The 26,034-nt window shown below is 45.7% G+C and overlaps 1 protein-coding gene across 2 annotated transcripts in view; it reads right to left on the minus strand.

The window, feature by feature from the left end:
• tecpr2 (tectonin beta-propeller repeat containing 2) overlaps positions 1-26,034 on the minus strand; it is a 50,825-nt gene that overhangs the window by 13,238 nt on the left and 11,553 nt on the right. The window contains exons 10-23 of one of the 2 annotated variants that reach the window (XM_084044411.1): positions 24,956-25,188; positions 23,930-24,170; positions 22,819-23,056; positions 20,746-20,968; positions 20,435-20,650; positions 19,846-19,913; positions 18,406-18,521; positions 16,934-17,107; positions 13,813-13,993; positions 12,031-12,172; positions 11,314-11,554; positions 10,062-10,151; positions 9,776-9,873; positions 9,155-9,290 (exon numbers count right to left, since the gene is read on the minus strand). In XM_084044411.1, coding sequence (XP_083900537.1) covers positions 9,155-9,290; positions 9,776-9,873; positions 10,062-10,151; positions 11,314-11,554; positions 12,031-12,172; positions 13,813-13,993; positions 16,934-17,107; positions 18,406-18,521; positions 19,846-19,913; positions 20,435-20,650; positions 20,746-20,968; positions 22,819-23,056; positions 23,930-24,170; positions 24,956-25,188 — 2,397 coding nt within the window. Of the gene's footprint in view, positions 1-9,154; positions 9,291-9,775; positions 9,874-10,061; positions 10,152-11,313; positions 11,555-12,030; positions 12,173-13,812; positions 13,994-16,933; positions 17,108-18,405; positions 18,522-19,845; positions 19,914-20,434; positions 20,657-20,745; positions 20,969-22,818; positions 23,057-23,929; positions 24,171-24,955; positions 25,189-26,034 lie in introns of both variants that reach the window. The other variant, XM_084044410.1, reaches the window with a different exon arrangement.

The following is a 26,034-nucleotide window of genomic DNA, read 5'->3' on the forward strand; positions in this document are numbered from 1 at the left end:
GACTTACAAGATGCTGTGCAGCAATTGTTAAAAAAAATAGATACGGATGCTACGGCTCCCCGCCCTCCAAGTGACGTGCTGACCAAATTAGGCCCTGAAGATGACATTGAGGCCTACCTCGAGCTGTTTGAACGGACGGCTACTCGGGAGCATTGGCCAGCAGGAGACTGGGCCAGCATCATCGCCCCATTTCTGACGGGGGAAGCCCAGCGCGTCTGCCGCGATCTCTCCCTGGCCAACGCCCGAGACTACAATAAGCTAAAGACTGCCATATTCTCCAGCCAGGGCTACAGCCTGCCTGCCAGGGCCCAGCGCGTTCACAATTGGAACTACTGTGCCACCCAGCCCCCGCGGCCGCAGGTCGCGGCCCTAACGCGGCTCACTCGCAGTTGGCTCACCAGTGCGGGGGAGCCCCCGTGGATTGAAAGACTTATAATTGACCGCTGTATCCGCTCATTGCCGCCGGAGGCTCGTAAGTACGCGTCCCAAGTTAGTCCTGCCTCGGTAGATGAACTCGTGGCCCTGCTCGAGAACTACCAGGTCAGCTCGGAAATGCTGAGGACTACAAGGATGGAGACGCCGAAACCCGCCCAGGAAGAGAGACCCAGCCGAGATCGTCGGAGAGGAGCGCCGCCCCCTCCACAGCCGAAGCCTGCAACCCCGACTGAGAGAGCACCTCGGGGGCCCCCAGCCCCAGAGGAGGTGCTATGTCTGTGGGCAGGCAGACCACATTTCATGGGCCTGCCCAGATCGCGACAGAGACGTGTCCATGCCGTCTGCAGCGAGCTCCGAGGCTCCACGTCCCTGTCTCCACTCCGGAAGCGCCGGCCAACAACACGCCACCCTGCCGGTGAAGGTGGATGGTGTCGACACCCACGCCCTCATCGACTCCGGGAGCGTGGTCACCCTTGTCCGAGCTGACCTGGCGGGGCCGGTCAGCGACGCCACCGTACCTGTCACCTGTGTACATGGAGACATGCGGCGCTATCCGGTATGCCACATCCGGGTCCAGACTCCCAGAGGTGACGCTGTCGTTCCAGTGGGCGTCGTCCCAAACCTCCCGGTACCACTACTCATCGGGACTGACTGCGTCATCTTCGACCGGTACTGGGCGCCCGGCTTGCGTACAGGGCCACCCCGACGAGGGCGACGCCGAAGCCGCCGCCCAACCCCCAGGGCCGCCTGTCCGGCTTTCCGCCCCATGTCCGCCGTACCTCTGAGCGGGAGCTCAGGGGATGACGACGGCGCCGCCAGTGGGAGGGAGGGAGAGAAGTCCACCACACCAGAGGAGGGTGACCCGTTTGCAGAGTTCCCTGAAGCCGAGGCCGGGGGCCCCGGCCCGAAGGGTGAATTTGCTACGTCCCAGTGGTCTGACCCCAACCTAGAGGCGGCACGTCAGACTGTGTCGGCCATAGACGGCCAACTATGCGTGGGGGTGAGTGAACTTGCAATACCTCATTTTATGGTAAAAAATGGCTTACTGTATAGGGGGGTGAAAGCTAAGGGGGGGGACCTGGTTGAACAATTGTTGGTTCCAAAGAATTATGTCTCACGAGTCCTCTATCTAGCGCACACTCATCAACTGGGGGCACACCTGGGGGTCCAAAAGACCTATGACCGCATCCTGGCTCGCTTCTACTGGCCCGGGGTCAAACGAGCGGTCGAGGACTTCTGCAGAGGCTGCCCCGAGTGCCAGAAGTCAGCTCCACGGCCTAACCAACGCAACCCGCTGGTCCCCCTACCCATCATTGGCACACCGTTCACTCGCCTGGCCATGGACGTCGTCGGCCCCCTGCCGAAATCGGGCCGAGGACACAGATACATTCTGGTGATACTGGACTACGCCACCCGCTATCCTGAAGCTATACCCTTACGTGCCGCGACAGCTAAAGCGGTAGCGAGGGAGCTCTTCTTGTTGTTTAGCCGGGTGGGAATCGCAGAGGAGGTGTTAACGGACCAGGGCACATGTTTTATGTCAAGGGTAATGACGACATTATATAGGTGGTTGAACGTTAAGCGAATTCGCACCTCGGTGTACCACCCCCAGACTGATGGATTAGTCGAAAGGTTCAATCACACCCTGAAGCAAATGTTGAAAAAGCTGGTGGAAGCTGACGGCAAGAATTGGGACCAGCTGCTGCCCTACATCCTGTTCGCCATACGGGAGGTGCCCCAGGCGTCCACGGGCTTCTCCCCGTTTGAACTGCTCTATGGCCGAAACCCCCGGGGCCTCCTGGACCTGGCCAAAGAGGCGTGGGAGAGCCAGCCCTCGCCCCACCGCAGCGTAATAGAACAGGTTGATGTCTTACAGGAGAGGGCGAGGCGCGTCTGGCCCATTGTCCGGGAGCACATGGAGAAGGCGCAGGCGGCCCAATGTCGCACCTACAACCGGGGGGCCCGTGTCCGAGAATTCCAAGTGGGGGAGAAGGTCCTAGTTCTAGTGCCTAGCAGTGAATGTAAGTTCCTCGCCAAGTGGCAGGGACCCTATGAAATCGTGGAGAAGGTGGGGCCTGTCAACTACAGGGTAAGCCAGCCGGGCCGGCGGAAAGGTAATCAGTTGTACCATGTAAACATTCTTAAAAAATGGACCCCGGCTGGTCCTCTGCCCTCCTCGGCCCTGTTAACGTCCGTTTCTCCCCAGGCCCCACCCCCAGTTGTCATAGGAGAGGACCTCGCACCCGCACAACTCCAGGACATCAAGGAGATGCTGGGTCGGAGCCGCGATGTTTTCTCCGACCTCCCCGGCCGGACCAGTGTCATCCAGCATGATATCCAAACCTCGCCAGGGGAGGTGGTGAGGCTACGCCCCTACCGCATCCCGGAGGCCCGAAGGGAAGCGATCAGAGAGGAGGTCAAGATGATGCTGCAGCTAGGTGTCATCGAAGAGTCATTCAGCCCGTGGTCTAGCCCAATAGTGATTGTGCCAAAGCCAGACGGCTCTCTAAGGTTTTGTAATGACTTTCGCAAGCTCAATGACATCTCCGTCTTTGATGCCTACCCCATGCCCCGGGTGGACGAGTTGATCGAGCGGTTAGGCCCCGCCCGATTCGTCAGCACCTTAGACCTGACCAAAGGCTATTGGCAGGTGCCCCTGACCGAGAGGTCCAAACCAAAGACGGCTTTCACCACCCCAGACGGTCTCTTCCAATACACAGTCCTCCCATTTGGTGTCCACGGAGCCCCCGCTACATTCCAGCGCCTGATGGACAGAGTACTCCGACCCCACCGTGCCTATGCTGCTGCTTATCTTGACGACATCGTCATTCACAGCGCCACCTGGACTGACCACCTGCTGCACCTGGAAGCCGTCTTGGGGGCCCTACGACGAGCAGGGCTGGTTGCTAATGCAAAGAAGTGTCGGGTGGGATTAACGGAGACAGACTACCTGGGGTATACCATAGGGCGAGGCTGTGTGAAGCCACAAGAGAGGAAAGTCGAGAAGATACGGAATTGGCCCCGCCCTGTCACCAAAAAGCAGGTGAAATCATTCGTTGGTTTAATGTCTTACTATCAAAAGTTTATTAACCACTTTGCTACAGTTGCAGCCCCCCTGTATGACTTAACCCGGCAGAAGTTGCCAAACCATGTAAAATGGACAGAGGAAAGTGAGCGGGCATTCCAGACGCTAAAGAGTGCCCTCTGTGAAGAGCCAGTGCTGGTGGCCCCTGATTTTAAGAAGCCCTTCGTTCTCCACACGGACGCGTCCGGGACGGGTCTGGGAGCCGTCCTGTCCCAGGTTATCGACGGGGACGAACACCCGGTGACGTTCATCAGTAGAAAACTGCTAAAACACGAGAGGAATTATGCAACGGTGGAGAAGGAGGGCCTTGCAGTGAAATGGGCCATCCACCACCTTCGATACTATCTCTGGGGTCGAGAGTTCACCCTTATCACTGACCACGCCCCGCTGAAGTGGATGGCCACTAACAAGGACCGAAATGACCGCATCACCCGCTGGTTCCTAGAGTTACAGAACTACCGTTTTAAGGTCGAGCATCGGCCCGGGAAAGCCATTCAACACGCCGATGCCATGTCTCGCCTTTATGAGGAAGGAGGACCTGAAGCTCCCGGCACGAGCGGCGAGCTTAGGGGGGGGATGTGTGGAGTCTCGCTCCAGTCCCGCCGGTCAGGTGAGTTTTCCTACAGTGAGAGCCAGAGTGAGGAGCCTAGAGTCCAGCACCTCAGACAGCCCCGTTGCCTAGGGCAACTGATTGAGGGGCGGTACGTGCCACTCTGCATCCTCAGTCAGTTGGAAATGATGACACCTGCGTGCTGGGCAATCAGAAGGCAGCTGGGCTGAGTTTACTAAAGCAGCTCACTCAGGCTCACTCACTCCTGACTCTCCCTGGGGAAACACCGACCGGCGGTAAGCGATACACTCCACTCATTTCTCAGTGTTATGTGAGATCAATGCTATGTTTGAATACAAGCCTCATGTGTTGTTTCTTTTGTTTTGTAGGCAATGTACGAGCGCTCATGAAGCCTACACTGCATCTCCTAAACCCTACTAACCCCTGATATGGGAAGAATCTAAGTTGTTTTTTGCGTGAGATGCATGCCCCATGAACTGTTAAGTTTTCCCTTAAATAAATTGAGCTTTGAAGCCTGAACTGTTTCTATTCTCTGTGCCGGGTTGGAGTCAGACACCACAGTTTACAGAGAATGTAATGGGACCATAATTTACTAAACGCATATCATGATCATTTCAAAAAAGACTTTAAACTAGCAAAGTGTTTATGAAAATGTTGACGAAGGTAAAGTGTAAAGTCCCGCCAAAACCTCATTCACTTGTATTGTGACTGAGTGAGTATATTCTTCTGGAGCCTGAAGGAGGTGACATAGCGACATTTGCTGGGCCATTAATGAGGCTCCCTCCATCCATATTTTCTATGGGTGCAGCACAACGCTTAAGGTGCAGACACACGTATGCGGAGTGGATTACCTTCACCTCTAAATGTTTGCAGCTGGTGGGTGTGTCGCTCCAACCCTCTGCGTAGGAGAGGCTGGTCTGTGAATGGTTTCATTTTCATTTTAGGTGAGAAAAATACTATGCAGTTGCTCAATATTGATTCATTTCACACATACAACTGCTAGTTTAAAACCTTTTTATCAGTATTCTTTACTTCCCATAGTTATATCGAAGTACATTTCTGTCAGTTTCAAGTGGTGTCATGTCTCACTGATGTAACGCTTGCTATGTATAGCTGCAGCCTGGCGAACTTTGCTTCTCATTTGCATACAGTAACAGTTGGAAGATGCGTGCGGCCGTGCGTGTGCACGCACACACACACAGAAAAGGCATTGACGCAGGTATTCAAGGACTTCTTTTTATCAGGAAAGTGGATAAATATACACACACAAGGGACGATGCTGTCACATTGTATTAGGAGATAAGTGCATTTTGCACAGGTCATCTGTTGTGGAAACTCTGGTCTTGTGACACACACACACACACACACACACACACACACACACACACACACACACACACACACACACACACACACACACACACACACACACACACACACACACACACACACACACACACACACACACACACACACACACACACACACACACACACACACACTCCTGTCTTGACCCCTGACATCTTGCTTCAAGCAGAGGTCCATTATTGGACACTTATGCAAGGACCCGCTGTCACAATTATTACATAATCGCCTAATTCAAAGTAGCAGAAATAGCATATCTACAAGCTTACAACACGTCACTTTGTGATGTGCTGTAAGCTTGTAGATCATCTATTTCCGCTATTATTATTTTTTAAGTATACAATTATTAAATGTGTCAGTAATTTCTTTAAATATTGAAGTTATTGGTCATATCTGCCCTGTGCAATTAGTGATTATAAAGCCTAACCCCCCCAAAAAAATAATTCATATGTTCCAACATTCAGTGCCAAAAAGCTATTAAATTGTTACTCGCAATTATTTGTGTGATCATTAATAGACATAATAGTCAACTTAAATTTGTAATCGTGACAGCCCTACCGCTGTCAATCCAACTCAAATAACCCCTGCCCCCCAAAGCATTATACATGAGAAGCCTCCCCTCCCCGCCCTAGACACACACACACACCCCCACAGAGTTGTGCTGACTCCAGTACTGTGAGTCTTCTAGGTCAACCGATCTAAACATAAACACTCTGACCTGACAAAACCACTGACCTCCACCAGGAGGCACACCCTACCTCCCTCTGCCTCTTTGGATGGTAACCGTAACACTCGCCCCAAAACACACTCACCCCCATTTTTTTCGTGGACCGCTCGGCCCCAACGGTTCTTGTATGCTTGCTTTACTGTGATGTGCCATCGTCACTAGGACAAACATGATGTTACAATGTTATAATATTTTCCAGTCTAGCCTGGCAGGGGCAGACTGGAAACAAAAGCTTGGGAATTGTTATTTATAAATACAAGTGAGTAAGAGTCCTGTATTCAAAATCTTACATGAGGAAATATTGGCATCAAAATACACTTTAAAGGGATATTTCACTTTCAAAAAAATATTGGGTCATTTTATAGTCTACTCAGGCTTTTGTCAGCCTCCAGACAGTTTTTAAGTTGCTTGATTCAGTATTTAGATATTTGATATTCATTTTATCAGACACGCCCCTTCCTATACAAACCCATTGTAACGTCAAACTCTTTTAACCATGACAGATTAATCGAAAACACCCGTCCTTGGTTCTGGACTATTCTGGCCTCATACTGCCCTCCGAATACGCGAGCGGCCGTGTCTTTTCGATTACCCTTTTAATCTATTTTTTGGGGGGGTTTTTTTGTATTTTGTTTTTTTTCCAAAGAATTATTAAAAAAATGAAAAAAGTAATTGAAAAAACACATTCTCCCCACATAATAGAAGGACAATAGTCACCAGAACCAAGGACCGGTGTTTCCGATGTGTTGCATTGCTTGAGCTTGTAGATCTGCTATTTGTGAGGGGAAAAAATTGCATTTCCGACTATAATGGCATGCCCAAAATAGGGACGGCAGGTTGAAAGTGGTTAAAGGTCCAGTGCTATCGCTGAATAATAATAATGATAATAATAATAAGACTGAATGCAGGTATGGGACACATACCGTTTCCTACTTTACTAATAAACTGGCCTGCCTGCTCTATCAGTGAGGGATCAGCATTTATTGTTATTTATTGAAAATGTTATTTGACAAATGCCCCTCTTCCCCCTCCTCTGACGGCCCTGCTTTCTCGGAATGATGGTAGTCATGGTACTCATTCACAGACATCATCATCATCACCCTTCGACTGTCGTCGAGGTCTTAGATGCCACGTCTTTCCATCGGGTCCTGTCGGCCATTGCTGCTCCCAGTTCTTGGAATGTAAGTCCTGTGTCCCTGGAGATCGTGTCAGGACTCAGGATATGTATGAGGCCTGGTTCCTCTGGACTATTGGGGGAGGCGCCATAGCAGGATATTCGATATTACTTGATCCTTGGAACGGTAGCATTGACCAGCAAAGATTGCTCTAAGACGTTCTACGGTTGTTGTTGTTGTTGTTGTTATTAGCAGCAGTTCACCATAGATCTGCTCTTTGGTTGGATGTGTTTTCCAGGAGATGTTTTTAACACACATGAGTCTTGTATATGTGCCATCAAGCCGGTCTTGTAATTAATCAATTAATTGGAGATGAATACGTAACACACTATTCTTGTGGGTCATGGGCTGTATCATTCCATCATGCAGTTACGGGCAGCTCGTAGCAGCACTAGTCCCTCCATGATTTATAGCCTAGTTAATCTTAACCCATTAAGACCTGGTCACTTTAGATTTCTTTGGGCTATTCAAAAATAGCAGATATACAAGCTCATAGCGCGGCACCGAGTGAGCTTGTAGATCTGCTATTTTTGAAAAATCGTGAAAAAATATTTTTTATATTTTTTTCAAAAAAACTTAGGATTTAGATTTTTTTAGACGCGGCCTCAGGTCTTAATGGGTTAAATAGTCCTGCTGCCTTGCAGGTAGTCCTTGGTTGAACAAAGGCTAAGGGACCAGCCCCAACAGAAAAGGGTGACTGAAGGAGTTGCGCCCTCAGATGCACCAAAGCAGAAAGACAAGATTAATGATGTCACAACTAAATTCACAGACATGGCTCACCCTACATGTTCCAAAAGTCCACACGGTGTTAGGAAGATCTGCTTTCTGTTACCGTGTCCTACGTACAAACATGCTTTAAAAGCAAAACGATACGTTTACCGATCCGGACCTCTAGTACCGTACTGCTGGTTTTGTATCCTATCAGGACCTCTAGTACGACTGGTTTGCCATCCATCCAACCAATTATTCAATTCTATTATAGTGCCAAATCACAACAAGGATACTCAAGACATTTTACATATAGAGCAGAGAACCGACATTGTCCTCAGGACATCTAGTACTGCTGGTTTTCTATCATATCAGGACCTCTAGAACTGATGGTTTTCTATTCTACCAGGTACTATACAACTGCTGGTTGTCTATCCTTTTCTTACCAGGGCCTCTAGTACCGCTGGTTTTCGAAGCTACCGGTACTGCTGGTGGCGATCATGAATGCTACAGAACTGGTGTAAGTGATCCTGTACCAGACAGACAGACAGACAGACAAACAGACAGGTTGGCACGTGGCCGAGAACTGGTCTGGTCTTAGGAACACAGCTGTCAGCGGGGAACTGGACACTATGTTCTGTTTAAGTAGGGCAGACATGAACGCTAGCTCGCAGATACGGGTCAGTCGAAACACGGATAAAGTTTCTTTGTCCAAACAACCCTCAAGGAGTTTGCCAGTAAAACAGCTTTTTATAAAACAACTGAAGTGTACTGTATCAACTCCCCCCCTTCTGTTGTCTTTAAAACCAAAAATAATGGTTATTATTATATTATATATATTTTGACGGATGCTATGTCAAAAGTGTCTCACTTTCGCCACGTTGATCACATTAACTCTTTGACTGCCAGAAATAAAACATGGTTTGCTAAGCCACTGCCAGCGATTTTGGGCATGTCATCATTACAGGTGAAACTTTTCAATAAGACACCATCATAGGACATGTAGTGTTGTGTACCGGTGTGTATCGTACTGTAGTGTTGTGTACTAATAGTGTTGTGTTGTAGTGTTGTGCAGTTGGGTGTCCTACCTAGCTGGTTGAGGTCCAGTAGGGTCCACTGGAGGCCTGTAGGACAGGTAGGAGACAGGGTGCGGATGTGGACTCTACCGTGTGTGTCCAAACCCCACAATGCATCAGCACAGGATGACAACTGAACCAACTCCACCTACACACAAACAGATTTAAGTTCTTGAGTAGTTATTTGGGGTGGTTGACGTGCTGTATATAGCAAGGGTTCCCAAACCTTTCAGGCCGCGACCCCCCAAAATAATTATATTTGAACTGGGGACCACTGATAAAGCTCACAAGCTTAAACGTTTGTAGATCGGCTATTTTCACAATGTTTGCCTCTTTCTTACGTAATATTTGACAATTTGCCCAATTTGGTATTGAAAAGGTCTTAAAAGTCATTCAATTGTAACTATACAAATTAACTAATCATCTGGGGACCCCCCAAAATAATTTGGGGCCCCCCCTGGGAACCACTGCTGTATAGCACCAATGCAATTCAAAGAATGTGTTGCGCTGAATTCACATCAGCAACGATGTTGGCGGAGAGGCAAATTTGAGTGAGATTGTGTGTGTGTGTGTGTGTGTGTGTGTGTGTGTGTGTGTGTGTGTGTGTGTGTGTGTGTGTGTGTGTGTGTGTACCTCAGGGGGTAGCTGTACAGTAGTAGGTCTTAGTTGTCCATCCTGGTCCCAAACACAGAACAGATCTTTCCTGCTTTGAGCAAGCCACAGGAATGTACCTACAAAAGCACACATGCGAGTGTACACACGCAAACACACACACACAGGAACGCGAGCGTACACATACACACGTAAACACACAGGAGTTATTTGACATTCTATATCCCAAATAATGACACTTTCTGAGTGTGTGTGTGTGTGTGTGTGTGTGTGTGTGTGTGTGTGTGTGTGTGTGTGTGTGTGTTACCTTCTTTATGAGGTACTGATGATGAAGTGATAAAGACCCATCTGGTGGCTGACACTGTTCCCCTGGGAACCACGTTCTGCCAGAATGTACCTAACACACACAAACCACACGCACACGCACGCACACACACACACACACACACACACACACACACACACACACACACACACACACACACACACACACACACACACACACACACGTTGTGTTGAATTCATCAATTAAATTACTCTAATATTACCCTAATATTCAAACGTTACAGAGGTCCAACTGTTTAATGGTTTTAGGTGTCCAATTAAGAACACCTAAAGGCGGGTGCATTATCTACTGTAAATGGTAGCATCAACTAGTTTTAGAGTAGATTAGCTTTTGACGAGGTTGAAAAACCTGGTCTACATCTACACTCGCTAGTCGTGACTTTTGCGGCACTTTTTCCTCATTGGCTGGTCCTTTAGCCAATGAGGGCTCAATGTCCTCTCAGAATATGGGATCTAAAGACGACCCACAATACTGTGTTCGGACACTGTATGTAACTGGTAAGTGGTGCTGTTGCTCAATTTCCTCTCAGAATATGGGATCTAAAAACGTTGCCATGTTTAGTGAGAGAAATAAGCAACCTGGTATAATATGACTGTGTCATATGCTTGTTTCTGTAAATTTCCACTCATTCTGGCATGTACTGTATAACGTCCCTGTCACTGCCAACCACTACTGTTGTTCTGGGGTATGGTGTAGACCAGTGGTTCCCAAAATGTTTTGTTTGAGACCCAAAAGAGAAAATAGACGTTTGCCCGGGACCCAAACAAGTGAAGATAGCAGATATACAAGCTCACAACGCTCTTCGTCTCTTCGCGCTGATCATCATGCGTTGCGAGCTTGATGATCTGCCATTTTCACTACTTCATAAAAGTTTTTATTTATTTATTTATGGATCTTTTTAGATTTTATTTACGAAATACTTTAGAAATATTTTGGAATTGAAAGGTTGTGATTTGTTTGTTTAAACTTTTGAAATAATATATATTTCTAATAAAATATGTCTGGTACCTGTCTACCTGACCACTGCGCCACCCGGACACTAACGATGATGGCTCACTGAGAGAGAATCCCACGATAATAACCCAACCAGGAAATGTATACCCTATGAGTGCACACATACAGTACATATATACATACATACATGCATGCACACGCACACGCACACACACACACACACACACACACACACACACACACACACACACACACACACCTATGAGGTTGCCCTTGGCAACGTGCAAGTGGTTTCGTCCTGATGCGATCCACACTCCAGTGCTGTTGGTAGCGAGCAGACTGGGCTGGCACTGGGCATGCTGGGAGAGGAACGCCACGCGAAGGCACTCCGCCACACGCTCCACAGGCGCACGCGTAACCGTGGCAACACTCTGTGTCGCCGCCAGTAATGTCTGGAAAAGACTGCCCTGGTCGAACACCACGTAGTCTGTGATACTGACCTACAGTCAGACAAGATGCATAGAGCTTTATCGATCCCAACAGGGAAATTCAGTCACCACAAACAGAAACTGGTAGAGATACAGCCATGCTGTTACAGTCAGACAGAAAGGTAGAGAAGCGACCTGTCAAAATATCAGTGGTGTAAAGTAACTAAGTACATTTACTCAAGTACTACTTAAGTACACTTTTCGGGCATTTTTTACTTTACTGTAGTATTTCCAATTTTCAATACTTTTACTTCTACTCCACTACATCTCAGAGGCAAATATTGTACTTTTACTCCACTACAATTATTTGAAAACTTTAGTAACTGGTTACTTTGTAGATTTGATTATTGTTACAAAAAACATTCATTAACCACTTCAGCCCTATATATATTTTGGCCATTTGAAAATCTACAAGCTCACAATGTGTCGCGATGCGACACAGACAGGTACAACGGCGGACAGAGATACAGATAGACAGAGCAGCCTACCTGCCACCAGTGGTCATCCTGACCCTGTGGTTTAATGGGAGAGATGCCGGTTCGAAACCACAGACTGCCACTGGTGTCCAGGGCCCAGGCTGTTTCGTTCTCACCAAGAGAGATACAGATAGGTTCTAATCCCTGAGCCTCACTGGACACACACACACACACACACACACACACACACACACACACACACACACACACACAATGTACATGTTGTCAGATATCGATATCAAGGTTTGTTCATAAATATTGTGATATAAATTATTATATGACCTGGTATATATGTTGTGATACACAGTATATGGTGATATATGCGACCCAGTGCCGCAAACAGATAGATGGTCATGGCGTGGCATCACGCTCCACCCCTTTGCTCACATAGAATGGAAGTGAACTTCTGTTTTAGACGCATACAGTATGTATGCGTCAGTATGTACAGTATGTGTACCCATAACCTCTCTCTGCTTCTCCGTCCTCGCAGGCATCTTGGAAATAACGTTACGATGGGAACGATGTACAAAAACGAATTTCACCCACTTTTTTACTTTGTAAACCTGTGATGTGACAATAAACCTGATTCTGATCTTTTGGTTTGCTCATAGTTTTTGTTATCTAGTCATTTCCTCATCCTTAATCTCTCTCTGCTTCTCCTCACAAGCACCTTTTGGTTTGCGCCTGGTAACTCAGCTTCATTTCATCCATGGTCCTTTTCCATTGCGGGAAGGGACATTGAGGGGAAAATGTGAAAGCTGAAATAATAATAACTACCCTAAACGCATAGTATTGTATGTGCATCTGAGGTGACAGAACACCTTCTGATAACACTGACTTCCACCGCCTCGCATTGTGATGCGTTGTGGGCTTGTGAGGAAGAAGTTATATGGCTGCTTATATCTAACCTTTATATTATGCCATCCTTTATAATACTTCTACGATACATTATGATATGTGTCAGCTTGTAAGAGCCTAGATGTCTCCACTAAGCCTAATATCTATTGTTTTGGTACAGCCTATCTTGTTATGGTTCAGTTTGTCCTTCAGGCTGCTTGAGTATAACTATGATCTCTGCCTTGTGCTCGGGGCAGAACTACCGTACCACTGACATGAGTGTTAATGTACTTCTGACCATGATATCATGTACATAAAGCATAACCACCACCACCTAGAATATTGTCTCGACTCCTAAGTGCTTTATTGATTGCTGATTGATCCAGAATTCCACGACACTTGCAATAACTCAAATCAATAACTGATATATACTGTATGTGATATAATGCAATACACTATGGTCTCTTGTGAGTTATATACATTGGAATATGTCGCAATATATATTTTGATATACTGGTGGTATCGGCCCAAGGAACCATCACGCCTGAAGGAAATGTTTGGATCGGGATGGTGCAGAGGATCTGGTACAGCGCTCAGGTCCTGGACCTGGTGAGACGGATGAGGAGCCCGGCCAGGAGGCCACCCACAGAGCCTAGTCCCTCCACATGCCAGAGCCTCCCCCGAGTTCCGGCAGAGTAGTTCCGGAGAAACGGACTGATTGGCCCCGTCTTTCCCTATAGGACTGACCGTGGGTAGCTACCTTGGACGTAAGTTGGGGCTTGATCAACCCCGGCTGGGTCACCTGGGCGAGGGTGTATTTTGCGAGACCCGAAACACCCTATGATCCCAGGCTACAACACTGATGATACGTCCCAGGTGCATCCATGTGATGTATTCTTTATAGTTATATCATGATATATTGTCTGTCATATACTGTATGCCATGTCATGTTTGTACCTGATCTTGTCGTATTTCCACATCTCTCCTTCGCTGCAGTAACTGGTCAGTCCTTCTCTGTAGAACACGGCTCTCTGCTCACTCAGAGCCCACACTACCCCCCCGACTGCACAAACCTGAGAGAACGCACAAGGACACTCCACCTTCACTGAACGAGCGCACGGACGGTCTACTGACAGACCTACACCAGAGAGACAGAGAGAGAAAATGTAAATAATGATTTCAACTGTTCTAATACATCTGTGTCACTTCCATATTGATACTACATTTACTAGGGTAGCTATATTAAAAGGTAGGGTAAGTGATTTGTTGTTAATAAAATGAATGTTAAATAAATATTTTGTCCAATCTGTATGGTAGAGTATTATGTTAATAAATATAACTTATACAAGTGGGTTGGTTGTATTTTGTCTCCCTGCTCTTCTAGACACATTTAGATCGTGTCAAAGGTCATGTCTCACCTAAACACAGGATCTGACAGGAATTTTGACCTGATGTTCAAGATTCAATTTATCCCCTGAGCAAGCAGGCAAGCTCTATTAGCTCAATGGTAAAATTGAAATACTATACATTTGAAGCTGATAAATGGATACTCTCTCCTGATTGGCTGAAACTGGCAACCCACCTGAACATTTATTATTCGTTTATTAACTCATTCGCTGCCATAGGACGACTTTGACGACTTTTTCCCCAAAGGTCCAGACTGTCAAGGACGACTAAAACGACTTTTGGACGATTTGTTTATTTATTTTATTTTATTTGGCCCACAAATGTAAGAAAATTGAAAAATCACTGGCAGTGGGCAATTACAGCCAGAAATAACTCTGGCAGTGAATGAGTTAAAGAGCTGGAGAGACTGGGAAACACTCTATAGTCTATAGCTATTACTATACTATCACAATATAGTGATTTAAGTCACTCTATTATCTAATGTGCTCAATAAATAGCGGGCCAATGATAATAGACCCATTATGAACGTGTATTGAGACTGAATAAAAAGATAAAAGATTCTGCACAAATAACGCATACAAGTTCATTGCTGATGGTGTGCAACGAGTACAAAATGTTGGAACTGCAATTTTATTGCGTGCCTGCGTGCGTGCGTGCGCGTGTGCCTGCGTGCGTGTGTGTACAGGGTGGATCAAGACAGCTGCTCCAAGTCACCCTGCCTTTATTAGTTATGCAATACACACACACCTCCTTATACAAGCAGTGCTGTAATATCAGTGCCAAACCCAAACACAACCTTTCATGGTGACAGCAGCTGACTATTATGAAACCAAGCTCTGATTTACAACGGATATATTTGGGAGTAACATTCAAAATATAATAACATATCAGTATGTGACCTGCTGACAAAGCTACCATACTAAAGCCTATACTTAGTTGACCGGATTCCCGCCCTATATTTGGTTGACTGGATTCCCAAGGGCTCTACCCTAGATATCTTTGGCGAAAATAGCCGATCTACAAGCTCATAATGTGTCGCAAATGCATTCAAGTTGTTAAAAATATCATACGAAGTAACTTAAATTTGGTTGGACATAACTTGATTTAGCTTGACTTTCATAATTTGTAAATATTGTCACTCAATTCAAATAAGATTTTTGAAGTGTGTAAATAGATGTACAGATGCAGAAATAGCTGAGCAGCTAGCACAGATTTATTTCTTATAGTTAGGAAGCTAGCACAGATTTATTTATTTTAACTTTGGTTGTGAAATTGCTACGCAATTATCATTGTTATTAATACTAGTTGTAGTGGCAATAGTAGCAGTAGTGGTAATAGTAATAGATATACTGTAGTAGGAGTTAGCAGAAGTAGTAGTAGTAATCGTAGTGGTAATAGTAGCAGAAGAAGTTGTAGCAATTGTATTTTTCAAGGAAAACTTGGAACTTTATAGACTCAAGACTTCCGTTACATTATATACAGGTATAGGAGGGTAACATTCTTGGATTTTGTGTTCTCAACATTGCAGCAACAAGACGTGTAGGTTGAGTGTATTTCAGTTGAACTCATTGAGACATGTTCGTGTTTCTTCTACCACTTCACTAGCTAGTGGCCATCCAAGGTCGTCCAGCTTTTGTTATGGACCAGAGGGGAGCTCTGAGGACCCCTGCTGGTCGCAAAGACACATTTCAACAGAAACACTAATATCACCGGAAGCAATTTGTTTGAGGTCTTTGGCTTTGTTTACTGAAGTACAGTGTCTCTCTCTTTCTCACACACGCGCACACACGCACGCAGACAGAGACACTCGCTCAACTACAGACACATCAAATGAAGGTTTTAGGGGTGAAACACGTCACTGCTCAGTTCGCTGTTACTCGCGGTCAGAAACAAATGGCTTTTAATCACTTTTTTCCTCGCTCGCTCACGTGGCTCAGCTGGTGCATGTTTGCGTGTCAAAGATGGAGAGGGAAGAGCATGTATAAAAAATGTATATGCATTGAGGCAGTTCTACATGCTCTCAAGGCGTTGTGATGTGCTGCGTTGTGAGCCTCGTAGAAGTGTTTTGAGAGCAGAAATTAGGGCTAAACAGTTACACAACCACCCTCTCTCCCATACACACTGACAGACAAACAAACAAACTAATTTTTATCCTGCGATTTTGTAACCCTTATTTTTTCACCCGGTGCCAATTTCTAAGTGATCCTGGGCGCTACACTCCCCTCACCAGCCTAGGGAGATCAGGGCCGAGCTCATGCCTCCTTCAATGCATGAGAGCCAACTGACCTTCTTGTCACCTGACAGGGGGGAGTTTCCCTGGTTGGACGTAGCGTGTGGAAGGAACACGTTATTCCAACCAGTTCCCTTCCCCTCCATCAGGCGCCCCGGCTGTCATGGGGGAGGCGGTATAGCGACCAGGATTACTACATGTTTTTGTGAGGGTATTAACTACCCTGAGAGACACGGGGAGAACATGCAAACTCCACACAGAGTAGGCCGTTTCGCCAACCCCACCTAGGGTATGGGCGCTGATGACGCGGAGGAGAAGACACGCCCCAAGCGCCCACAGCGTCCCCGGCGGGAATCAAACCCAGGACCTTCTAGCTGTGAGGAGACAGCGCTACCGACTGCGCCACCGTGCCCCCAAACAAACATCCTTATACAGTCGTACCAGTCTGTAGGTAGAGGTCCCCGTTGGTCCTCACGATCCAGGCAGTGTCATCGCTGAGGGCAACGAAGGCGGTGTGCTCCATGGCCTTGTACCAGTGACGCTTCCCTTTGATGGTCACCTTCCCGCAGGCAAACGCCGTCATGGACCTCTGCTCCACCTTCCACAGCAGCAGGCCTGAGGTGGGAGACAACACCTCACTCAAACACAACATCAAACACATGCATGTCCACAGTCTTATCCCCATCAACACCTGAGGCCGATTCTACACATGAGCTTGTATATCTGCTATTTTTTAATAGCCAAAGAAATATAAAGTGACACAGATGCGTTCCAGGTCTTAATGGGTTAAACGAGTAGCTCTCACACTTTCAGGATTTTTCTAAAATGCTAAAAAATAGCAGATGCACAAGATGTAGCTCGTGAGCTTGCAGATCTGCTACTTGCGATGCTTTTGTGTGACGCTGTAGTATTATGATCAAGTAGGGCGTTAATTTACGAAAAAAACACACAAAAAGTTAAGAGTATTGAGATGAGAGGTGTCCGCCCGACAACAGCGACATATTATAGTAACAACTAAAACGACACAGAGGCGTTCCCAGCTTGAAAGGTAGAACAACGTATGGGAGTAACGGGTCTAAATGGGTTAACATACTTATTAACAGTACAGGTAGCACTGTCAAAGGTTATGCCAAAAGGATAACACAAAAAGACCCTGGGGCTTGTTTCCATTGTGGTCCTTTGTACTCAATTAAATCAGTAATACATATAATACAGATAATGCAATAAAATACAAAATATACTACAAAACATATTGGAATAAAGCTAAGTAGAATCATAAGGTATATTTATAAAAAGAAAGTGGGGGAGGGGGCGGGGCTCAGGAGATTCTACTATCAAGGTGTTCAAGGCGTTAAAACTATGTTAAATATATTTTGACAAAAAACCCTATATTTCGTTGACTGGAGCCCCCCAGGGTTCTATACAAGGCCCCGTATTCTTTTCCCTCTACACCAGGAGTCTTCCAACATCTTTCAGGACAGGGACCCTTTAGCGGAGACAGAGATGAAGCAGGGACCCCCACTATTGTATAATATTATGGGTTTTTTTGTTCCCCTTTTTGAGAAAGACTTCCATGCAACTTGATAACAGGGGTTTAAAAGCTAGTTCACCATATTCATCCGATTTGAGACCAGTTTGGACATATTCCACAGGTTTTTATTTTAACTCATTCAATCCGGGAACGCATCTCTGTCATTTTAGATTTCTTCGCTATTCAAAAATAGCAGATATACAAGCTCATAGCGTGGCACAGAGTGCCACGCTATGAGCTTGTAGATCTGCTACCCCCCCCCCCCCTCCTGCAGTAACTCTGTCAGGCCCCCAGGAGACTCCTGTTGAAGATGCATGCTCTACACCAAATATCAGGTTAATGTATCAATAATGTAGCATCGATTATGCTGCATCTGTGTCACCTGAGGGGGACAGTGCCATCTGGTGGACGTTGTCTTCAAATCTCTGCCAGTTGAGCCCTCCATCAGACAGAGAACTGCAGAACAAACCTCCTTTAAAGTCCAGACACCACACATACCTAGAACACAGAGAAACCAGTCACTATATTGGATGTACAACCAGTAACTATATTGGACATACAGTATAACCATTACAACATACATAAAAAACAGTCACTATACTGTACAGTGGCTCGTGTTCATGAAAAAAAATGCCATGTTGATCAAATGCTATGTTCTCATTGTCTTTGTGAATACATAAGGTTATGACTATGTAGGTTTGTGATGTGACAAACAAATTATTGCCCAGCATTTTCTCATTGCTCTCATTATCCAACCTCAGGCTCACCTGTATCCTGCAGGGTATGATCGGGCTGATAATATTTATGGCCCTTGGTTGGATGACCTCGGCCCCAGGTGATAAACTACGCATAGACATTACACTGCACATACTATTTGGAATACATAGAAATGTACGTTGAAATCACTATGGATTTATTTGTAAATATATAAGCTCTAAGACATGACCAATTCACTTCTGACACAATTGGCATTTCTTGTACTGTATGTATAAATGCCAGAGGTTGGCGCTCACGGTTGCTTGATTGCCGAGGCAAGTACAAAACAATATTCGGGCAATTGGGTTTTGCTTTCTGTTTCCCAGAACCGGAGTGATATTAAGGACTGGGTAGCAAGCAACCTTGTTTTGTTCGCTGTTCACACAAAATGAGACAAAGCCTATCTGTCACGACTGAACATCCTCACGCTCTGTTCAAAGGGCTCTCTCTAAATATCGTACGTTGCACCAGCTGAGCAACGTAAGCGAGGGAGAAAAAGTGATTAAAAGGCATTTGTTTCTGACCTGTCGAAAGCAACCTGCAAGCAAACTGAGCAGTGATGTATTTCACCCCTAAAACCGTGTAGTTGAGCGAGTGTTCGTGGCTGTGTGTGTGTGTGTGTGTGTGTGTGTGTGTGTGTGTGTGTGTGTGTGTGTGTGTGTGTGTGTGTGTGTGTGTGTGTGTGTGTGTGTGTGTGTGTGTGTGTGTGTGTGTGTGCGTGTGCGTGTGCGTGTGTGTGCGCACACGTGATGCAGTCCTCTCCTCGTCCAAGGCACAAATAGTTAATTTGGTTGGTTCGGGCGAGTCTCGACGCTATTATATCAGGATAGTTTCCACCTATTTTGCCTACTGACTGTGGCACAAATATTACACTGATATGGTGACCTGCTGGTTTTTGTTGTGCTCAGAGAACTGAAATCAAGGGTAGGATAACATGAATACAATTTCACTCCATATTTCACTCAATATTTGCAATTACATGCCCAGGTAGCTACAGTGTATACAACCCAGGGTTCTACCAAAGTTCAGCATCGCTTTAAGTTTATGAGGATAATAACAGACTTACCTGTCTGTCACCTGTAGACTCAGAATACCACAGCCTGGACCAGAATAACCCATCCAACTCTCTGCCAACTAGGAGAGGAGAGGACAGATGGTATCATTGCATAATTCATGCATTCTTCAACTCATTGTCTGCTGATGACGGCACACAATCTGTCAATCATGCAAACACCTTGTATCATTCACCCACTAAACCTGCCGTACCTATTTTAGGCATGTCATTATAAACAAAAAACGAAATCACGTGTCACAATGTGTTGTGATATTATAGATCAGCTGTTTTCACGAATACAAGAACGCTCGCCCCAAACCATGTCCCCCCGGGTCAAATCTGTCGACCTTGGAATGGTCGCCACCAGGTATTCCTACACGTAACCTCAGTAAAACTATACCTAAAACAAACCTTAATCTTAAAAGTAACCTCATTAAAATGTACTATGCCTAAAACTAACCTTATTCCTAAACCTGAGTAAAACTATGCGTAACCCTAAACTTATTTCCGCGGAAAGAATGGGGGCAAGCGTGTTTTGGGGCGAGCGTTACGGTTAGCGTTTTCACCACACTACTACACTGCTAAATATAATTCTTCTGACCTGGTCTGCTTTGTGTCTTGTCTTGTCCTCGTCCGTCTGTCTGTCTGTCTGGAGGGACAGGGAGCTCAGGCCGTCTCCTACACTGACACTAGTTGGCACTGCAGCGTGCCCGTATATGTCCTCCTCATCACTGGACACACTGCTGGGCCGTCTGTCCAAACAGGACACGGTGGAGTAGAACATCTGGTCAGCCACACCACTGGGGGGCACCATGTCCTCATCCTGGACACAAACAAACAACAGCATCAGTTAACTTTCAGTCTGACTTCACACACACACACACACACACACACACACCCACACACCCCCACCTCATCCTCTTCCTCTGGACCAATGAGAGGGCTAAGGAACTCATCTTCCTGCTCTTCCATTGGCTGCAGGTCCTGGCCGTCGTGCGTCTCCTCTGAGTTGTGCATGTAGGAGAACGTGCACTCCAACAGGAGGTCCACATCTGGGGTCGGGGGCTCGGCCCTGCTGTCTGCCATGGGGTCTGATGACAAGTGAAGAGGGAGGGAGGGGGGAGGGGTCTCAGAGCTGCGCGCACACGCACACACACACACACACACACACACACACACACACACACACACACACACACACACACACACACACACACAGGATAGGATGAGTAATTAGAATATCAGGAGTCATTTTAATATTAAATTATCAGATCATGTGGAGTCCCGTGAACCACGTGGAAACGGCATCTTGGCCGTCATGTGGCCTGCCTGTGACATGACATATCTTGTATATGTCGTATTACACCGTATTTGGGCAAGTTTTCAGCCCGTTCAGTCTCATTGACAATTATACAATTTAAAGGTAGGGGAAGTGATATCGCTTTGTTAAATTAAGTGTTAAATAGCTCTAGTATTCATAGTCTCCCCGTCTCTCCAGCTCGTAAACAGAAAATGCGAACAGAAAAAAAGAGTGAACTCACACAGATTAAACGAGTGAAATCCGAGGTGATGACACAAAGAAAGGGGCAGACAAAATTGGAATACTATAAACTTTAAGCTGATAAATGGTACTCTCTCCTGATTGGCTGACATTGGCAACAGACCTGAAAATGTATTATCTGTTTATTAAAGAGCTGGAGTGACAGGGAGACCCCTGTTACTGAACCAACACTCTATGGCAGTGATTACTATCAGAATGCACTTGCATGAACAAAATGCATGGAGAATGTGTGGAGAAATGTTGTGTTGATCAGTCCAGCAAGATCTCCAGGCACAGAGACAGACACACACACACACACACACACACACACACACACACACACAGACACACACACGGACAGACCCTCTTATAGATGGCTAGCCTCATACAGAGCCAGTCCGTAAACTCTTGTTTCAAATCGGTGTGTTTCATCACAATATAAAAGCCTTGCAATGCCAGTCTTCACTCATCGCTTTATGGCCAGCCTCAAAAGGTAGTATTTGCTGTTGTTGTTGTTGTGGGGTAACCTCATTCCCAGTTTTATCTCCATCTCATGAGGAGCTAAAGCCTGGAAAATAACTACTGCCCCTAAAGTGTCTAACCAGAAGTACAGGAGTACAAGACTACACATGTTGTCCAGCCAACTGGAACTTCATGTAGCCCACAGTGGCTGCCCTGTACTTCTGGTTAGACACTTTGAGCAGTAATTCTCATCCAACCTAGATTGTGTACGTCGTCAATGCGCGTAGACCAAAATGACTTTTCAGAGGTGATAGACCAGCCTTTAACCACCCAGCCAGTAACCGTCAATCCATAGAACTGGAGCACCATATGTTTTTACAATACACGCACTGATCTACTAGTAAATAAGTGAGGAACAATTATGGTAGAATTACATAGCGTTATATTACGCCACACCTTTTGCCTTATATGTTCTAACAATCTGAATATCATAGAGTCAAGATGCCATGACACAGGCCTGGTATCTATTGTTTATGGTACAGCTTGGTCCCGTGACACACAAGCAAGTTACTCTCTTATCTTTGTATATAACTAGTAGGCACTCTGTTATGCCTCAGCATTTACTAATCGATACATAATTTCTCAACACAACACTCCTGCAATCAAATCTAAGCAAGAAAACAACCCCAGTACCGAAACAAAACAGATTATATTGTATTGATGCCAATATCATCAAATGCTGAGATAATATGACATGTAACCATACAGGCTTCCCACTATAAATGCAAAATGCAAAAATGCCCTTGAATGTTTAAAGTTGTGCAAATTAAGTTGGTCTCTGACAAAGATGAAACTAGGTAAACCGCTATCATTATTGTCCAATGTTTTTTGTCTCTCTGTATTGACCGGTAATATTTATATGCACAAAAAGAAGGTTGTATAATTAATAGAGAGCTTGTCTCCGCCCAACCCCCCCACCTCACCTCTGTCTATCTAGGTCTGTGGATTCTGCCGGACGGTCCAGGACCTGTTGGTCTGAGCGGTCTTGGTTCCGGTTCTGGTCCAGGTCTGGTGAGTCCTGGCCGTGCAAGTCGGACAGCGTCTGGTCACTCAGTGGGGTTCCACCGCTACATCCTCCATCGCTGTAGCAGCCGCCATCTTGGAGGCCGAAGTTGGACTCTGACCAGCTGCTCTCTGACAGTCGGTTACCACTGGAGCTGTCTGTCAAATACATATGTCAACTGATAATCATTATAATGTCAGATACATATAAATATGACCTGATAATTATAATGTCAGATACATATATGACCTGATAATTGTAATGTCAGATACATATATGACCTGATCATTGTAATGTCAGATACACACATACTGTATGACCTGAATCATTCTAATGTCAGATACACACATATTGTATGACCTGAATCATTGTAATGTCAGATACGTATATGATCTGATAATTATAATGTCAGATACACATATATGACCCGATAATCATTATAATGTCAGATACATACTGTATATTATCTGATGATTAAAATGTCAGATAGACACATATGACCTGAATCATTGCAATGTCGGATATGCACATACAGTGCATACTGTACTGTACGTATGACCTGAAATCATTGTAATGCCTTGATGAGATTTGAAGATGTCATCCTTTTATATTCACAAGGAACACTTTATCAACATAAAAGGAGATTCATACAGGGACATGACTGGCTAATTGATTATCCAAGTAAATGACCAACTGACTGACTAGTTGAATGACTGAGTAGCTGGCTGGTTAGCTGATTGACTGTGGCTGGTTAATAGTATAACTGACTGTTTAAATAATTGACTGAGTGACTGGCAGGTTAAAGCCTAACTAGTTGAATAATTTACTGAGATACGGGCGTGTTAACTGCTTAACAAGTTCAAGAATTGACTGACTGGGTAACTGGTAAAATTATTGACTAAGTGACTTGAAGGTTAAACAGCCAAAGTAGTTGAATAATTGATTTAGTGACAGGCAGGTCAACTGCCTAACTAAATTTAGTAGAATAATTGACTTAGTGACTGACTGAATGTTAAAGGACTGCCTCCCACCTTGTCGTCTCCTCTTGGCTTTCTTCCTGACTTTAATGGCTTTGACCACCAGCTCCTGCTGTAGCTCCTCATGTCCCAGGGGGGTGCTGTAGCGACTGGCAGTCATTTCCGACTGCTCGGTGGTAGAGGAAGTGGTCATCAGGGCATTGCCGTGGACACTGTCCCAGGAAGTGACGGAGCTGCTGCGACTACGGGAGTCGGTAGTGGCCAGACTAGGTCTGTGGTAGAGACGCTCAGAGGCCTGGAGGGGACAGACATACATTGGTCAACATGCCTGAATATGAGATGAACATTGGTTTCTATGAGTTAGAAACACATTGAAACCATCTTGCCGTCTGTAGTGTGGAGAGGCAGAATACATAGAAACGGTCATTGATCCTTGGTCATTAACCCATTAAGACCTGGAACGCATCTGTGTCACTTTAGATCTCTTTGGCTATTCAAAAATAGCAGATATACAAGCTCATAGCGCGGCACCGAGTGCCGCGCTATGAGCTTGTAGATCTGCTATTTTTGAAAAATCTTGAACATTTTTTTTTAGGATTTTAAGAATCGTCTCAGGTCTTAATATTCTTTCCGCCAGACTTTGTGTCCATTTGTGTCCATTTTCTTAAGCTTAAGTTAAGTTTTCTTCCAGACAAATTTACCATTCATGTGTTTCTACCGGGCGTCCCTATTTTGGGCATGTCATTATAGGCAAAGCTCTTTTAACCCATTCAAACCGGGAAAGTATCTGTGTCATTTTTTATTTTTGCATTGGCTATTCAAAAATAGCAGACATGCCTCGCTGCGAGCTTGTACTGTACATCTTTTTTAAAAGCTTGAAAGAACTACTGGTTTAGAAGGCATTTGTAGATTCGGCCCCAGGACTTAATGGGATAAACAACAGATTGTATCAAAGGGAGGTCCGTGGCCTAATGCATATCAAACTAGGGGTCCCTGAAATGTAAAGGTTTGAGAATCACTGCTCTATTCCTCCCATCTCTCCTCCTTCCACACCCCCCCCCCCCTCCACACGTCACTCACCTCCACCTGCTCGTCCTCCTCTTCTCCTGCCTCCTCTACCTCCTCCACTGGTCCTTCCTCATCCTCCTCTTCATCCTCGTCCTCCTCTTCTCCCTCAACCGCCCGTCTCCCCCCTACCCCCTGCTCCACGATGATGGCCATAGTTCTGATTGGCTGAGCCGTTTCCACAGACCCCGTTGGTGGGAGGAGAGTGGGTGTGGACGGGGAGGAGAGGCGGAGAGAGAGATCAGTCACTAGAGAGAGAGATACAGAAAGAGGTGAAAGGGAGACTTTGCAAAGAAGAGTAGCAGCGGAGGTAAAGGTTATTGGTCTGTTTTGTAACAGTAGTACTAGTAGTAGCATTAATCATAAATAGTCATAATAGTTGCACTAGCATTACAGTACTTCCAATGAATACTAGTCCTTCAACGATACTAGAATTAGTACTAATAGAGTACAGAAGTCCTGACGTCACTCGTTCATCACCAGGTTCGTAAAGTAATTTTGCTATGGAGAATAACATTGGGTCATCATAGAATCGTCTTATATAAGAATTGTGGTCCGAAAATAAACGAGCTATCTCGGCGATATTGTCAGGGAGTAGGTTCTGTATCGTTTATGATAGTCAGTCACTTATATTTGATACAGTCTGTTTCTGGCGAAAATGTAACTAATTCGGCGGAAGTAACATTAGCGTTTTCTCACCGTCAGTTGATGCTTCATATCCATAAGAGTCAAACCGCCAGGGTCATTTGTTTATTTTTGGAACACAGTTCTTATTTGACGCGATATTAAATACGTCTATGGGGATTCAGAATGGGGGTGGAAAACCGCGAACCAGGTAGACAATCCTAGGATGTGTAAATTACGCCAGACTTCGGTGCTCTATAATAATAGTGGTAGTGCATACAATTTGAAACTACCCCTTCAAGGCTAAAGCAACAGTACTACAGTAGTATTAGTACTAGTATTAGCAGTGGTAGTGCATACAGTTTGATACTAGTCCTTCAGGGCTAATAGGGACGGTACTAGTAATAGTACTAGTGTGATAGAGATGGTAGTACATTCAGTGTGATGCAAGTCCTTCGGGGCTAATAGGG

Source organism: Gymnoscopelus microlampas (assembly GCF_963454915.1).
Source record: "Gymnoscopelus microlampas genome assembly, chromosome: 20".
Taxonomy (NCBI): Eukaryota; Metazoa; Chordata; class Actinopteri; order Myctophiformes; family Myctophidae; genus Gymnoscopelus; species Gymnoscopelus microlampas.